General features: G+C 35.5%; 1 protein-coding gene across 13 annotated transcripts in view; it reads right to left on the bottom strand.

Moving 5' to 3' along the window:
- The window catches only part of ACBD6 (acyl-CoA binding domain containing 6), a 207,796-nt gene that overhangs the window by 97,194 nt on the left and 93,268 nt on the right, over nt 1-17,334 (bottom strand). For all 13 annotated transcript variants that reach the window (XR_012033142.1, XR_012033143.1, XM_072831025.1 and 10 more), the window contains exon 5: nt 13,946-14,051. Coding sequence is in view for 11 of the 13 variants with exons in the window: in XM_072831025.1 (XP_072687126.1) it covers nt 13,946-14,051 (106 nt within the window). In the remaining 2 variants the exon portion in view is untranslated. The remainder of the gene's footprint in view (nt 1-13,945; nt 14,052-17,334) is intronic.

Raw genomic sequence — 17,334 nt, 5'->3', positions numbered from 1 at the left:
TTCAAAATGTATAGATAATTTCTACTTTTCAACCAGGTTCCTGATTTCTCCTTAGGTTTTAACCCAATAGGGTTATATCGACTAATGCTAAAATATAAATCCTTAGCTGTTGCAATGGGAAAGTAGACAAGCAACACATTTTACTGTTAATGGGAGTTATATTTTAAATTTCCCATATGTGGTGCCAAAAATTTACTTTAGGGGAAACACCTATGACTGGACCTCAATAGTGATTTCCACTTTAAACATATTTTCCAGAATGGTAGCATGAGTCTAGCAATGTTTTAAGGAGGATGATGTGCTCTCAGACATTTACACTACGCTTTTTAATACGTTTTTTGACCTGTGATGTAATTAATTTTTGTAACACATTATTTTAATGGTACACTAATTAACCTTGAATTAGAATGAATTCTGACAATGACTTTCTGTAGAAGTGCTGAAGATATCTACATTAAGACCACCTAATGATTAATGTTTTTATGCAGTATTAAAAAGCTCAAAACAAGAGCAAGATTAAACATACTTGTAAACAAGCAAAAATAAAACGAATTAGGCTTTGGAATCTTTGGTTTTAAAATGCTTTGTACTTAAATGAACAAAGACCAGCACAGCCAGGTGTCCAAATGTGATTTTTCTTTACTTCAAATTATAAAGTTCCTCTAAACATGCTCTAATTTAAGATTATTAATTCAAGTAATAACCAGTAATTTGCAAAGATTCTATCCTCATAAACATTCAGGACAATATCAGGAAGTAAACACCTTCTTTCTTCTCTGTTAACCATACACATACCTTGACCAATATAATGCAATTATTAAATTATTTTAGATACAGGATTTCATAATCTCTCCTCTAAAAGAAAAACCATGAATTAGGTACACATTAAAGCTATAGTTTCTTAAAGACTATCCAAATTCATAAAGTAGTTCACTGTTTTTTTATGTAATTGCTTTATTTTCTATGAATGATAAATCTCCTACAAATTACCAAGTTAAATGTATTTTTACTGCTACCACAAAAGCTGACAATTCCTTGTTTGTTTCTAGTTTAACAACTCTCCTGATAAAATATTCTACAAGTATTTAGGAGATTAGGGGGGAAAGCCATTATTAAAAGGAATCTTTGGCCACAAGGAGACTAAGAAGCACTATTTGGAGAGTTCTAAATAAATTCTGGAATTCATATACAGTAAAACACAGGGGGGTAAAAAAGAGTTCTCATCTGTTAACCAAGAGTGCAAATACTGTCCTACCTCAGACAGATGAATGACTCTTAAGTGCTTTGAAAGTGCAGGGTGGCAGCTAACCTAATAAGTGGTATTACTTTCATACCTTCTGAAAAGTAAAGAACAGGTCTTAATATTTTAAATGCTTCGTTGATATCCTTAGTTACTTGTCTTTATACCTGTAGAATTTTTTTAAACTAGATTTTCTCCTGATACCATACATTAAATGAAAAGAGAATGCATTATAAAATAAGTCTTGATGTTCTTATGGTATACTGAGAATAGATACAAAATGTACACCACAGGTACAGTGAACAAAAACATGGCAAATTTGATATTTTTAAATTTGTGAGAATTGTCATCTTGCCATTCTGTGCAAAGGACATACTGCAAACAGACTGACTTGAATTTCTCTCTGCAAAAAAACTGGGTTTCAAGTGACAACTGTGGTGGAGACTGACTTCAGCTACTGATAACCTTTCATGTCTCTGTCTCCTCTATCCCATCTGTATCTTCTACCCTCTGCTGCTTCTGTAGCAGCTGGCTACAGGGACAATTCCTTCACTTGCAAGCACCAGACACTACACAATGCCTCCTTACTTATACGTCCCTCTCAATAGTGAATCAACGATGTTGTCTCAAAAATTTAAAGACAAGATTAGGACCAGGAGGCAGTTCAAGGTGTCAAGATGTACTCTGCATGGAAGCCAGTGGCTCCCTGTAGGATAACTTATTTACCACCATTAAAAACAATACTACATACCAATATGTGTGAGACATATTTAAATCAGCAATTTTTTAATCTCTTTTACTGGCTAAGATCTAAGGTAAACAGAAGTGGTGTTGCTGAGTTATCAGGGAATTGAGAAGCATTTTAAATTTACTACTTTAAAAATAAATAAATAAATTTACTACTTAAAAAAAAAATCTCTTCACAAGGAGTTACTAAGCCATAATGCTAGTGACTTAACAAATGAAGAAAGAAGCAAGGGAGATATTACTTTATCCTGTATAAAATAAGTAATAATAAGTTGCCATGAAAATAGCCCAGGTGTCCATCACAAAACAATGGCTCATAATACATTCATATGATGGAATATTACTCAGCAATATAAAAAAAGAAAGAATTGATTTATACAACAAAATGAACGAATCTCAAAAACATTATGCTAAATGGAAGAAAACTTACACAGAAAGTACATATTATTATTCCATTTACATAAAGTTGTAGAACACACAAAACCAATCTACAGAAGAAAAATTATCAGAACAATGGTTATTTTTGTGGAATTAGAAGAATGAATCACCTGGGAAGGGGCATGATGGAGCTGTCTGGGGTGATAGTAATGTTCTATATCTTTCACTTACATAGGTATATTAATTGAATGTGCAGTTAAGATTTGTGCATTTCACTGTATGTAAATGCTATCTTAAAAAAAACCCTCCCCCCCAAAAAAAGCCCAAACTGGGGATCCCTGGGTGGCTTAGTGGGTTTAGCGCCTTCCTTCAGTACAGGGCATGAGCCTCGGGACTCGAATCCCACATTGGGCTCTCTGCATGGAGCCTGCTTCTCCCTCTGCTTCTCCCTTTGCCTGTGTCTCTGCCTCTCTCTGCCTCTCTCTCTCTCTCTGTCTCTCATGAATAAATAAATAAAATCTTAAAAAAAAAAAAAGCCCAAACTAATACTGACTTCTAGTTAATGATATGATGCTGAAGCATTTAGAAGGAAATGTGTGGTCTTCAAAATACTCTGAAATGCATCAAAAATAAGATAGATCGGTGGATGGACAGAAGGATGAATAGATATTGATAAAGAAAGCACAGTAAAATATTAGTGGTAGAAGTCAGGTAGTAGGGATATTCACTATAAAATTCTTTCAACTTTGCTGTATGCTTAAAATTTTTCATAGTAAAGTGCTGGGAAAAAATCAGATAAAAATATGCACACTCACATTCATAGCAACATTATTCATAATAGCCAAAGTATGAAAGCAACTCAAGTATCCAAAGACACATATCTGGATAAACAACATGTGGTATACACATACAATGCAGTATTATGTAGTTTCAAAAAGGAAGGAAATTCTGACATATGCAATAACACAGATGAACCTAAAGATGTTATGCTAAGTGGGAAAAGCCCACAAAGGATAAAAACTTGTGATTCCATTAACATGAGTGATGTAAAGTAAATGTAAAGTAGTTACATTTATGGAGATAGAAAGTAGAAAGGTAATTGTTGGGAGGTGGGGATGGGGGAAGGAATGGGGAGTTAAGTGCTTAATGAGTACAGACTTTTGGTTGTGGAAGATGAAAAAATTCTGTAGATGGATGGTGGTGATAGTTACACAACAATGTGAATATATTTAGTGCCACAGAACTATACATTTCAAAATGGTCAAAATGGTAAATTTTATGTTATGTATATTTCACCACAATAAAAAGTTAATAAAAAGAAAGTTGCCACAGCTCATTTAACCTACTTTTACTATTATCTGATTTTGTATTAAATCCAAGCTTCTGATTAAAGTTAGGGTGCTTTTGAAATGGTGCTGCCTGAATTAATGCAAATGAGAATAACGTGACAGTTTAGAATGCATTTCTCCATTATTAATGTGAATAAGTTCCTTCAAATTACTATTTTAATCAAATATACAATCAAAATGACATATACTCATATGTAGAAAATTATTTAAGGACATATATTTCTTTTTCTAAAATCTTAAATAAAAGCATAAATTTAGCATCAATACACTGATTCTGCTTCTTAAACCTTTTGTTAGGTTAACACTATCACTTTCACCAGATTTTGGAGCAGTTTCTCAAGGCAAAAGCATGCAAATTATACTCGGACATGAGCCACAAATTTAAAACAAAGCAAGAAGGTAAAGAGATGAAGAGAAAGGTAATTTCCTTCAAAGCATTCGAAAGAATCAACAAACATATGGAGAATGGTATAGTAAGTATAACTATAAAACTTGTTTTTTTTTATAAAACTTTTCTCTATTATGAGAAATACAATATCCTAATTATGATATCAGCTGGAGAAACACAACATAATTTTCTTCAATTAGAAATACATGCCTTACTATATTTATAGTAATTACAACTTGAATAAATAAAAGATATATACCAGGAGCTATACTTATTGATAGTAAAATAACTTCATTATGAAATAGGAATTTAAAAGCATTTTATATATATATTCATGTGCTATGATAGTTACAGATCCAAATATATACATTTCCAGCAATAAATGATTGTGTTTATTTCAATATGTGGAAATGCAAGCATATCATTTATTACTATAAATTATATTTCTATGACTATGACTTATTTTATGACTATAATTAAATTTCTTTATATGCTTACAGCAAATTTTAAGCGCAATAAATGTAATTTTTAGCCATCTAAGGGCAAGGCTGAAATTGGGCTGGACTTGCTGGATGAACATTTTAAATAAAGTCATATACCATCCCAAAGTATCCTAGGCAATCAGCAATGAAATCTCTCAAGCTCAAATCAGATAGACAGACACAAAGAACTGGATGTCCTTTCAGAACTTTAATTGTCACCCAACTTATTATAGTAGGAAATATCTTTTTTTTTGTTTTATAAAGGGGTTAAAACTATTTAGCTAGCAATTTAATTATGACATTTCATACTCTTAGTCCATCAGCAAGGCTTACCAAGTTGTTGTTTTATTTGCTAGAGCTTTAAAAGTCATGAAGCAATACTATTTATTTTATTTAGGATGTTAAGTTTGATTCTAATTTTAAGCTCTCATTTCCCTCATGTACTTAAATTAATTCATACAAATCCCTGATTAATAATAAAAGGCTTGCCATCAGTATTCAAGGCCCAGCCTGAGATGTCATGGCTGAGAGGGCAGAAATCTGCTTGGAGTAATGAGAGAACCCAACTGAATTCTTGGCGTCTCAGTCTATGAATGTGTAAGCACTTCATCTGTTCACGGAAACACAATGTTCTGGCAGGCTGGGGGTAAAGGTAGCTGCATGGGTAACAAACTGGAAGACATGGGAAGCCATACTACATCAAAGTAACTGAATGAAAGAGGCACATTTTACAAGTTTCCTTTATCTTTGCAAAAAAAATTGTTTTAGTGTAAGCTATTGTGTTCTAGACATTTTATTCCAATCACTGCTGTCCAATGATCTTTGCAAAGGTCATGTGTAGATTTGCCTTCTAGTATTATTTTATAAAAGAAATTGTTGCAAATCAGAGCATACTCCTAGTAGGGCCAACTCGAAATTGCATATCCTTCTTAAATCTGGTGGAAAAAAGAATACTCTCTCAGACCTGCATTTCCACTTAGCAGTTACATGTATTTGAGTAAGTGATATGTAGATCTCTGAATTAGTTCCTGTCTGTAAAATGAGGCGAGCATCTACCTTACAAGGTTGTTCGCAAGATAGTAAGTTAAAGTACTCTATAAACTAAAATATATACCATATAAAGTATTACCATCTGAAAGACAGGAAATTCTAATAGAGAACATCTAGTACATGCACAATACATTCCAGGGAAAAAGTGACCTTGAAAAGTTAAGCTGACTTCCAGTTTGCAATTCCATATATAAGGAGCTTGGAAGTAGCCACTTCATCCTAACAACAAGCAAAATGCTGAACAGACTGAAAAATCAACTATTCTTGTTGGATCCATAAGAGAGGGGAGGGCACAGGGGCACCTGGGTGGCTCAGTTAAGTGCCTGCCTTTGACTCAGGTCGTGATCCTGGGGTCCTGGGTTTCAGACCCACATCAGGCTCCCCAGTAGAGTGGGTGGGGAGCCTCCTTCTCCCTCTGCCCCTCTCCCTGCTCCTGCTCGCTCTCTCTCAAGCATGCACTCTCTCTCTCTCTCTCAAAAATAAATAAATTAATTAATTAATTAAAATAAAATAAAATAAAATAAAATCTCTGGAAAAAAAAAAAAAGAGAGGGGAGGACACAGGGCAAACCACTGCCCCCAAGACTAGAGAGACAGACAAGTGAACTCAACTTTCTAAAGCAGAGCTTCAGGGCAGCCCGGGTGGCTCAGTGGTTTAGCACTGCCTTCAGTCCAGGGCGTGATCCTGGAGCCCCGGGGATTAATTAAATTAATTAAATTAAATTAATTTTAATTTATTAAAATTAATAAAAGGCTCCTGCATGGAGCCTGCTTTGCCCTCTGCCTGTGTCTCTGCCTCTCTTTCTCTTTCTCTCTCTCTCTCTGTGTGTGTGTGTCTCTCATAATAAATAAATAAATAAAATCTTTATAAAAAAATAAAAATAAAGCAGAGCTTCACAAGTGAAAACCACTCCAGGAACTGCCAGGCAGAAAAACCTGACTACAACTGACAAATTGATGAAGGCTCAGTGTGGACAACTCTGAAGAGTTAAAAACTCCAGGGGAATCGACTCATGTTAGGGAGGCTACACAACATTATGAGATTTATCTCCAGGAGTTTGACCAGGTTCCCAAAGTAACTAGCAGAGAAAAATCTCCTCTTGCTTCTGAAGCAGGAAATAAACCCTTCTGAAATATACCAGAGCACTCTGCTCTTGACAAGGCCTGCCTTTGGGGAAAACTAGTTAAACCAGTACCTAACCTGCTGGAATATTATCAGAGCCAACTGACCTGGGGTCAGGGAATTACCCAACTCCAGTCCACTCTAGTCATCCTGTTCCACTTTAAGTAGGAAGGAAAAAAGACAGAAAGACTTGTGAGATTCAGACAAGAAGCACAGACTTGCTAAAAAGACAATCCCAAGGCTACAGAGCTCTTCCAGTCTTCCACACCTCACCACCACATCACTAAAAGACCATTTATAGCAGTTTCTTTTATCCAATATATGATGTTTAGCTGTTAGTAAAAATTATAAGGCATACCAAAGGACAAAAAACACAATTTGAAGAGACAAAGCAATTATTAGAACCAAATATGGCAAAGATATTAGAATTATCAGGCCAAAACTTTATAACAGCTATGATTAATATGCTAAAGGCTCTAATAGATAAAATCAGCAGTATGCTAGAACAGATGAACAATGTAAACAAAGACATAGAAACCCTAAGGAAGGGATCCCTGGGTGGCTCAGCGGTTTAGCACCTGCCTTTGGCCCAGGGCGCGATCCTGGAGACCCGGGATCGAATCCCACGTCAGGCTCCCGGTGCATGGAGCCTGCTTCTCCCTCTGCCTATGTCTCTGCCTCTCTCTCTCTCTCTCTCTCTCTGTGTGACTATCATAAATAAATAAAAATTAAAACAAAAATTAAAAAAAAAGAAACCCTAAGGAAAAACAAAAAAGAAATTCTAGAGGTAAAAACAAAACAAAACAAAAATAAAAAATGTTTGGATGGGCTTATTAAGTGGCCTGGATATGACTAGAGAAGAATCTTTGAGCTAGATAGAATCCGTGGAAACTGAAAATCAAAAAGAACAAGGCTTGAAAAAAAAAAATGGAATAGAGTATCCAAGAACTGTGGGAAAACTACAAAAGGTGTGATATATGCATCATAGGGACACCAGAAGCAGAAAAACAGAAGAAGGTACAAAAGAAGTACATGAAACAATGACTGGATTTCTCCAAATTAATGCTAGTCACCAAGCCACTGATCCAGGAAGCTCAGAGAACAATAAGCAAGATAAATATCCCCCAAAACCCAAAAAACTACATCTAGGCATATCATTTTTAAATTATTTAAAAAATCAAAAACAAAGAAAAATCTTGAAAGAATAGAGAGAAACACCTTACTTATAGAGAAACAAAGATACAAATTACATCTGACTTCTCAGAAACCATGCAAGAGGGGCACATGGGTGGTTGCTCCAGTCAGTTAAGCACCCAACTCTTGATTTCAGCTCAGGTCATGATCTGTGGGTGGTGGGATCAAGCCCCATGTCAGGCTTCATGCCCTCAGCATAGAGTGTTTGACATTCTCTCTTTCCCTCTATCCCTCCTCTGCACTTGCACTCTAAATAAATAAAATATCTTTTTTTAAGATTTTATTTATTTATTCACGAGATGCAGAAACATAGGCAGAAGAAGAAGCAGGCTCCTTGTGGGGAGCCCAATGTGGGACTCGTTCCTGGGACTCCAGCATCACACCCTGAATCAAAGGCAGAAGCTCAACCACTGAGCCACCCAGGTGTCCCCAAATAAATAAGATCTTAAAAAAAAAAGAAAAGAAAAAAAGAAACCATGCAAGCAAGAGAGTGGAGTGAAATAGTTAGTGTTGAAAAAAACTCCACCAACCTAGAATTATGTGTCCTGAGAAATTCTCCTTCAAAAATGAAGGACAAAAAAAAAAAAAAAAAAAAAAATGAAGGACAAATACAGACTTTCTCAGACAAACAAAAACTGAGGGGATTTGCTGCCAGAGGACCTTGCAAATAATGTTAAAAGACGTTCTTTAGAGAGAAGGAAAATAATACAGGCTCTACATGAAGAAAAGAAGAAAAGAGAAGAAGGAATAAGTAAGGGCAAAAATAACCTTTTGTCTTTCTTATTTTTCATTATCCAACAGATAACAATTTGTTCAAAATAACAGGAACACTGTGCTCAATTATGTACGCCTATATATCTATCATATATATATAGAGAGAGAGGTGTGTGTGTCTATATATGCTTATGTATGTGTATATATAAGTGAAATGAGTGACAGCAATGATACAAAGGATTAGAGGGAAAAATTAAGATTATTTTATTACTATAAGATATACTATTCATGAAATGGTATCATGTTATTTGATAATAGACTTGGATTAGTTGTAAATGTATATTGCAAACACTAGGGCAACCACTAAAAAAAGTTAAAAAAAAAATAAAAGAGGCCTGATATGCTAAGAAAGGAGAGAAAACAGAATCATTAAATCCTCAGTTAAAAACTAAAAAAAGTTGAAAAAGAGAAGACAAAAATAGGAAGAATAAGTGTAACCAAGAGAAAACAGTAACAAAAATGACAGATACTCATCCAACTATATTAATAATTACTTTGAATATCAATGGTCTAAATATACCAGTTAAAAGACAGATTTTTCTCAGTGGATCAAAAACATGACCCCACTATATACTGTGTCTACAAGAAACTCCTTTTAAATATAATGACACATATAGAGTAAAAGTAAATGTTTGGGGAAAAATATACTATGCTAATAAAAAGATAATAAAAAAGATCAATGGTTGGAGTAGAGCAGAGAGTATAAATTAGCAGAGCATACAGGATTTTAAGGGCAGTGACAATACTCTGTATAATATAAAATGATGGATAGATGTCATTATACATTTATCCAAACCCACACCAAGAGTCAACCCTAAGGTAAACTACAGACTTTGGGTGATAATGATATATCAATGTAGGTTCATCCTTGGTAAAAAATAGACCATTCTGGGGATCCCTGGGTGGCTCCATGGTTTAGTGCCTGCCTTTGGCCCAGGGCATAATTCTGGAGTCCCAGGATCAAGTCCCATGTCGGGCTCCCTGCATGGAGCCTGCTTCTCTCTCTGTCTATGTCTCTGCCTCTCTCTCTGTGTCTCTCATGAATAAATAAATAAAATCTTTAAAAATATATATACCATTTTGGTGAGTGATGTTAATAATGGAGTCGGCTATACACACGCAGGGAGCAGGGGATATAAGGGAAGTCTCTGTACCTTCCTCTCCATTTTATTGTAAACCTAAAACTTCTCTAAGAAATTAAGTTAAAAAAAAGTGTTGGGGTACATTTTTTTTTAAGTTGGTTGGGTGTCTGACTCAGTTTCAGCTTGGGTCAGGATCTCAGGGTTGTGCGATCGAGACAATGTTGGGCTCCCAGTGGGGAGTCTGCTTGTCTCTTTCCCTTTCCCACGCACCCCCCCCTCCACCCTGCACACACATGTGCACTCTCTTTCTCTAAAATAAATAGATGGGGGACACCTGAGTGGCTCAGCAGTTGATCCTGCAGTCCTGGGATCGAGTCCCACATCGGGCTCCCTGCATAGAGCCTGTTCCTCCCTCTGCCTACATCTCTGCCTCTCTCTGTGTCTCTCATGAATAAATAAATAAAATTTAAAAATAAATAAATAATTAAATAGATGAGTGAAATCTTTAAAAAAAGTTGTCATCTTCATTCATTTCATTATATTATCATTTTTTATTCATATTATTCATTAAAAACAATCAAGAAAGCTAAAATTTATTGAGTGCTTGTTATGTGTGTGCCAGTTATTGTTTAACTTTATATGTATTGGGATCCCTGGGTGGCGCAGCGGTTTAGCACCTGCCTTTGGCCCAGGGTGCGATCCTGGAGACCCGGGATCGAATCCCACGTCGGGCTCCCGGTGCATGGAGCCTGCTTCTCCCTCTGCCTATGTCTCTGCCTCTCTCTCTCTCTCTCTCTCTGTGTGACTATCATAAATAAATTTAAAAAATTAAAAAAAAAACTTTATATGTATTTACTGATTTAGTCCTCAAAAACAATGATGACACAGGTACTATGATAATCTCCATTTTATACATTAGGAAACAGACACAGAATAAGCTTGAGAAAGTCATATAGCTAGAAAGTGACAGTACTAAGATTTGAATCCAGGTGTCTAGCTCTCCACAATTATAATACATTACTTTTTTTCTAAAGACTTATTTATGTCAGAGAGAGAGAGAGAGAGAGAGTGCGCGCAAGCAGGAGGAGCACAGAGAGGGAGAGACAGAATCTCAAGCAGCCTCTGCGTTGAGTGCAGAGTGCACTGAGTGACTGGGGCTGGATCTCATGACCCCGAGATCAGACCTGAGCTGAAACCATGGATCAGACACTCAACCAAGTGTACCACTCAGGTACCCGTAAGATATAATGCTTCTACTTATTCATTCATTTAATCATTCATTAGCTTATCAAATATTTATTGAGCATATGTAATATGACAAAAACTCTGATAGAAACATTTTCAACACAGAAGGTCTTAAAATATTTACCTTTCTCGAAGCTGCTAGAGGAAACGCTCCAACAAAACTGGGAAACAAATAAAAAAGGAGGCTACTGGAGGAGATACTTCATCTAAACAGGAAGTAAACAGTAAAAGATAAAGACCTGGGATCCAGAAAACAAGACTCTGGGAGAGAAGGGAAGGGAATTCCCAAGATAGTGGTAAAGCATAATCCCAGGATGACATCTACACAGCACCAGTTGAGATTAGAGAAGAAAGGAGACCTCCAGAAGGGATATCACTAAAACAATACGGGATTGATTACCTGGTATGTGTGACCACACAGGGAAGACCTCTGTTGGGCAATTTGAGGGAAGAATTAATGATAGAAACATAGAAAATATAACATAAAAACAAAAAAAGGGCAACAATTATTAGCCTTTAGAAAAAAATAATGTTGTACCTGGTATGGAGATTATATCATTCATAATTATATAATTATTCATTTCCTTCCCACTCTTGCATTGGTTCCCTGTAATCAGAAGAGGTTTCCTACCATCCAGACTTGGGAATTTGGCCCTGTGACTTGTTTTGCCAAAGGAATGTGAGTACATGTGACACATGCTACATCCAGGCAAAAGCTTTAAATGTATTTGTGGGGTTTGATTCTGTCTGCCTTTAGTTCTGCCCCAGATAGTATCTATCTACTGAGGATGGATCTCAGAATGAGAATGAGAAGACACATGAAATTAAGATGAACTGAGCCCAAACAAGGCTAGCAAACACAGCAGAGCTACGACTGAGCCAAAACCCTTTTGAAATATGAGCAAGAAATAAATGTAGTTGTTAGCTACTGAAATGTGGCTAACAGCAAACACTGACTAGTATACACAGTTATCACCTATAGCTCAACAATGAACATAATTTAATTTACCTAAAAATAATATAATTACTTTATACCTATACTATAATTAATAATAAAATAATAGTATTTTAACATTGATTCTGTAGAGATTCAATCAGAAAGCTGAAACTAAATGTTGTGATACAATTGTTAGGAGGGTGGGGAGAGGTAAGGGGAATATGAATAAAACAGGTAAATCCTAAATCCTAATACAGCAGAAAAGAAGACCAATAATGTCCAAAGTTGGAAAATCAATAAATATATGTATGTTATTTAGAAATATGCAGATAAATTACAAAAGAAATAACTAAAGGAATTGTAAGTTTTTGCTTCAAAGGAGCTAGAATCAAGGTGAGAAGGGTATAGATAAGGGAATAGTTTTTGTTAAAAGTCTTCTGTAAAAGACTGATTTTCTCTGACCTACCTACATGTATTAATTTTATAAAAATTTTAACTCATAAGTACAAAAATTTAAAAAAAACAATAAAATCAAGGGAAGCAGTCAGACCTGATTTAATGAAAAAAATATATATACATATATTCTATTCCTGAAAGGCAAAAAAACACCCTAGTTGGATCAAAAGACCTGTTTCCGTTATTTTATAATCTGGCTTCTACTTTTCTCTAGCTGCATCTTTCTTAGCTCTGTTTGTTTCATTACTTAGGGGAGAACAAACACTATTACTGGTCCCCCTTTACTACAGAATTATAGTCTGTTAGATGTCATTAACAATATATTACAGGAAAGACACTGCGTAACAGATAACATTAAGGACTAACTTGTATAAAGAGCTGTCAATTTGTACATTGATTATTTATCTACTCCATCTATGATCACTGCCTGTCTTCTTCCTAACAATCACCACCTTTTGGTCATTTCGATCATCTTTCACTGCATTACCAAAGAATGAGTAAAATGATTAAAACTGAATTAGTAAATTTTGCTCCCTATTTAACAACTATAATTCAGGGACAGTTTAAGCTCAATATGTGAACAGTTTTATTCACAAGACAAATAAATTAACAAGTAATATATTTTACAAAATAATTTATAGAATCCCTTTAAGTAGCAGGCCCACATTTAAATGAATAGATTTACCAGGGTATCCAAGTAGCTCAGTGGTTAAGCAGCTGACTCTCAATTTCAGCTCAGATCATGATCTCAGGGTTGTGAGATCGAGCCCCGCATGGGGCTCCACACTGGGTGTGGAGCCTGCTTGAGATTCTCTCCCTTTGCCCCTCCCCCCCACCTCTCTCTTCCTCTGAAGAAAGAAGAAGAAGAAAGAAGAAGAAAGAAGAAGAAGAAGAAAGAAGAAGAAGAAGAAGAAGAAGGAAGAAGAAGGAAGAAGAAGAAGGAAGAAGAAAGAAAGAAAGAAAGAAAGAAAGAAAGAAAGAAAGAAAGAAAGAAAGAAAAAGAAGAAGAAGAAGAAGAAGAAGAAGAAGAAGAAGAAGAAGAAGAAGACGACGACTAAGAAAGGAGGAGGAGGAGGAGGAGGAAGAGGAGGAGGAGGATCTACCAAAATTCTGGCACAAAGTTTTCCAGAAATATATTTACTAAGCAAAGGATGATATACCTGTTTAAAGTATAATGACAGAAGGCACTAGAACTATTTATAAATATTTTTATTTTATCTATAGATCTTACTCATGAGGTTCACAGTCTCTTCCTTTATTGTGAAGAAACAGAAGTTATTTGACTGCAGCTAAGTGTCCCGTGGTAACTTATACAACGTCAGTGGATAGATACATATGCAGAAAGTATCTTAAATGGGTAATGCCATCTCATATAGATATTCTGACACAATCTTAACCATACTATACTTTGAGTTGTCCTTCATACGCCATTTTGAAAAAAAAGCATTAGGGCAGAACACCAAAGCATAAGAAAATAATCAACAAGGCATATTTTCCATACCTCTTCATCTTTCATATTCACATCCACATTTTTCGATCTGATGACTTTGGTTACATGATCAATGTTGTTTTCCCTGCAGTAGTCAAATATGTTTTTGTCTTCTTCCCTAATTAGAGTAAAAATAAAAAGTGTCTTACTAGGTAATACATAAAAGTTACATATTTTTAACACAACCTATTTACTGCTGACAAACAGCAATGGAATTTGTTTTCATAAAGAATTTTACATGAACAATAATATATTTTCCATAAGACATTATATATCTGATATCTAAAGACTAAAGTTCTTAACAACTGTAAGAGTTTCCCTCTTACAGTTCATCTGCTTCATCTGCTTTAACAAATTCCTCTAGTACACTGATACAATACCTTGAGTAGATTTTCTCAGCACTCTTCCTCTCCGCAGTTCCTTTTATGTACTGACAGGCACAGATTTCCTGACTCAGAATTTTCAATAGTAGTACTACAGTAACGAGGTTATTTGCTATTGTCTATACAGAGGTCTCAAAAGATCAGCACACAGCTTACTACTTGTCTTACAGAATAACGGAATAATAGGATTGCTACACAAGTTAAAAAACATGTGTGTATTATATATATATAATGTTATATTACACATAATACATATATAAATATACACATATATAGACATACATACATACACATATACACTAACGTAATTTTCTTAAAGGAAAGACAGGAAGCAATTTCCTTAAAGGAAAGATAGAGCATACAAACAAAATTCAGAAATCTTTCCAAGAGATATTAGAAACAAAGACTAGGAACAAAACTTGGGAAGCATACTATACCCAGCACTATTCTAAGTATATTGGTGGACTAAACTCATTCTTCACAGAAAAAAAGAAACACGTAAGGAGAGATTATATGGCCTGCCAAATGGCATCACATTTATCAAAGGTAGAACAAGAGCAAGAACTCACTCAGATCAACCGATTTTGTATATAGTACATTTTTCTATCATATCAAGCTACATTTTGACTAGTCAGCTAGTCTATTCTAGAATCTAATGCAGAAGTTCTTAACATGAGATCTATGAGTTTTCTACAATAGTATACAGAATTCTGGAAGTGTGTGTGCATTTTTCTGAGTGTGTTGTGTGTGGGGCGGGTATGGGAAATTCAGTGAAGAGTCTCAAAAAAAAAATCAGTAATTCCCAAAAGGATCAGTAATTTGGAATATTATCAATGAAAGTGTTCTATATGTGAGCTACATTTTCTGGACAAGCATAAAAGAATGCAATTTGAGTTCCAAAAATTATTACTAGTATGTTTTATAACTTGCAGGGCCATAGCTTCCATTCATCAGAAATGGAAGTAATTGGCCTTAAGAGTCCTTCTATCTTAAGAGCCAATTTAAATACCTTATACCCTATAAAAAGCTATTTCCTCTCAGAGGTAATTAACTTAAAACACCTTACTTTGGCATTAACCAGCTAAGCTTCCTTATACATGTGATGTATTTAATTGCACATCTACTACATGCAAGGCACTGAACAATCTGTTGGTGACATAAGGATAAACAAGAAACTTTATGTTCAATACATGTACAGTACAGTTGGGATGAGAAAATCTATATACGATTAACATAAGCTAAAGACAGATCTTTAAAAAGGCCTATAAGAGTACAGAGTGCAGCTGGAGAAAATGAGGTAGAATTCCAGGAAGAGATGTTTTAAAGGAGTATGTTTGAAAACATTCAGGAGAAAATGTTTTTCCAGATTACTTACTCTGAAAGAAAACAGAGAAGTCTGAGGCCAAAACCCCAGAATGGAGAAATATGACTTTTTAAAAAATTTTTATTTATTTATGATAGTCACACAGAGAGAGAGAGAGAGAAGCAGAGACACAGGCAGAGGGAAAAGCAGGTTCCATGCACCGGGAGCCCGACGTGGGACTCGATCCCGGGTCTCCAGGATCGCGCCCTGGGCTAAAGGCAGGCACTAAACCGCTGCACCACTCAGGGATCCCGAGAAATATGACTTTTAAAATTAAGGCTGTATATAATACCACTTTAGCTATACTTAACTACTGCAAAAAACCCTACTGTTTTTGTGAAAGTGTATTAAGAATTCTGATTTGAAGGGCACCTGGATGGCTCAGTCAGTTAAATGTCTGCCTTTGGCTTAGGTCAGAATCCCCAGGTCCTGGGATCAAGCCCCATGTTGGACTCTCTACTCAGCGGGGAGCCTGCTTCTCCGTCTCCCCCTTGCTTATGCTCTCTGTTGCTATCTCTGCCTCTGTCTCCATCTCTCTCTCTCTCAGATAAATAAATAAATAAGGTCCCCCCCCAAAAAAAAGAAGAAAGAATTCTGATTTGGGAATAATAGGGACCTATTATTTTTGTCCAATACAGTAAGAGAGGCCCATCTAATTCCTCTTAGGAATACCTAAGAGGAATACCTCTTAGGCCCATCTAAGAGGTAGCAACTTTAAGTGCAAGAAAGGACTGTATCATTTCGAATCTTAACCAAAAGACACCCTACTCCCCAATTGTTTTGAACTTGAAAACAATGGAGGGTTGGTGGTGGGACACAGAAAGGTATATAAGGAGGATTCCTGGGATGTAGGTTACCCATAGCCAGTAATACATAAGGGTTACTCATAGATGGAGGACCTCAATCTATGAGGTCTTTCTTCCTGAATCCCAAATGTGTATGTATACTTGGGCCGTAAGCAGTAAAAGTGTAAATACAGCACAAACTTATTTAAAATTTAATTTAATCTATTCTATATTTTCAATATTTATTATGCATCACTTACATAAATTATTTTGTTTTGGTATATGAATATTTTGGAAGGCAGGGGAATTTTTTTCTTCTGAATACCAGCTTATCATCTGTTGTTTATCACCACTAAATACATCAGGCACATAGAGGACTTATAAAATCCTTATGGGTCGAATATACAACGTAAATTAAATATCAAAAAGAAATTCAGTAAAAACACCACAAATGTGCCACAAAGCTAAGTGACTAAGACAAAAAAAGGAAAATTAAGTGATAATCCTGGGCTTAGTTGCTAATAGTTATCCCCACTCCAAGTCTGACTGTATTATTTGCCAGCAACCAAGCTGTCTTTATACAATGTCACCACCTAGTGTCCAGAATGGAGAAACATCTGGAGTAACAGCTTTCCACATCTCTTTTCTTGCCTCCAAGATTATGTAGTTTACAAATCTAATTCTCTTTTCCCGACTACATTTCCCTGTTAATACAGTACTCTGTAAGCAATCTTTCCCTCTATGACATACTTAACTTAAATAAAACATGTGCAAATGAATTCAACCATTACCAAACACAGCAGAGCCTAAACAATGTTAATGCTCTTGGCACATCTTCTCACTTTATCTTCCTTTCTCTTATGATTCTTA

This window comes from Canis lupus, chromosome 6 (assembly GCF_048164855.1).
Source record: "Canis lupus baileyi chromosome 6, mCanLup2.hap1, whole genome shotgun sequence".
Taxonomy (NCBI): domain Eukaryota; kingdom Metazoa; phylum Chordata; class Mammalia; order Carnivora; family Canidae; genus Canis; species Canis lupus.
Note: the sequence above shows the minus strand (reverse complement) of the source record. Positions and strands in the feature narration are given on the sequence as shown.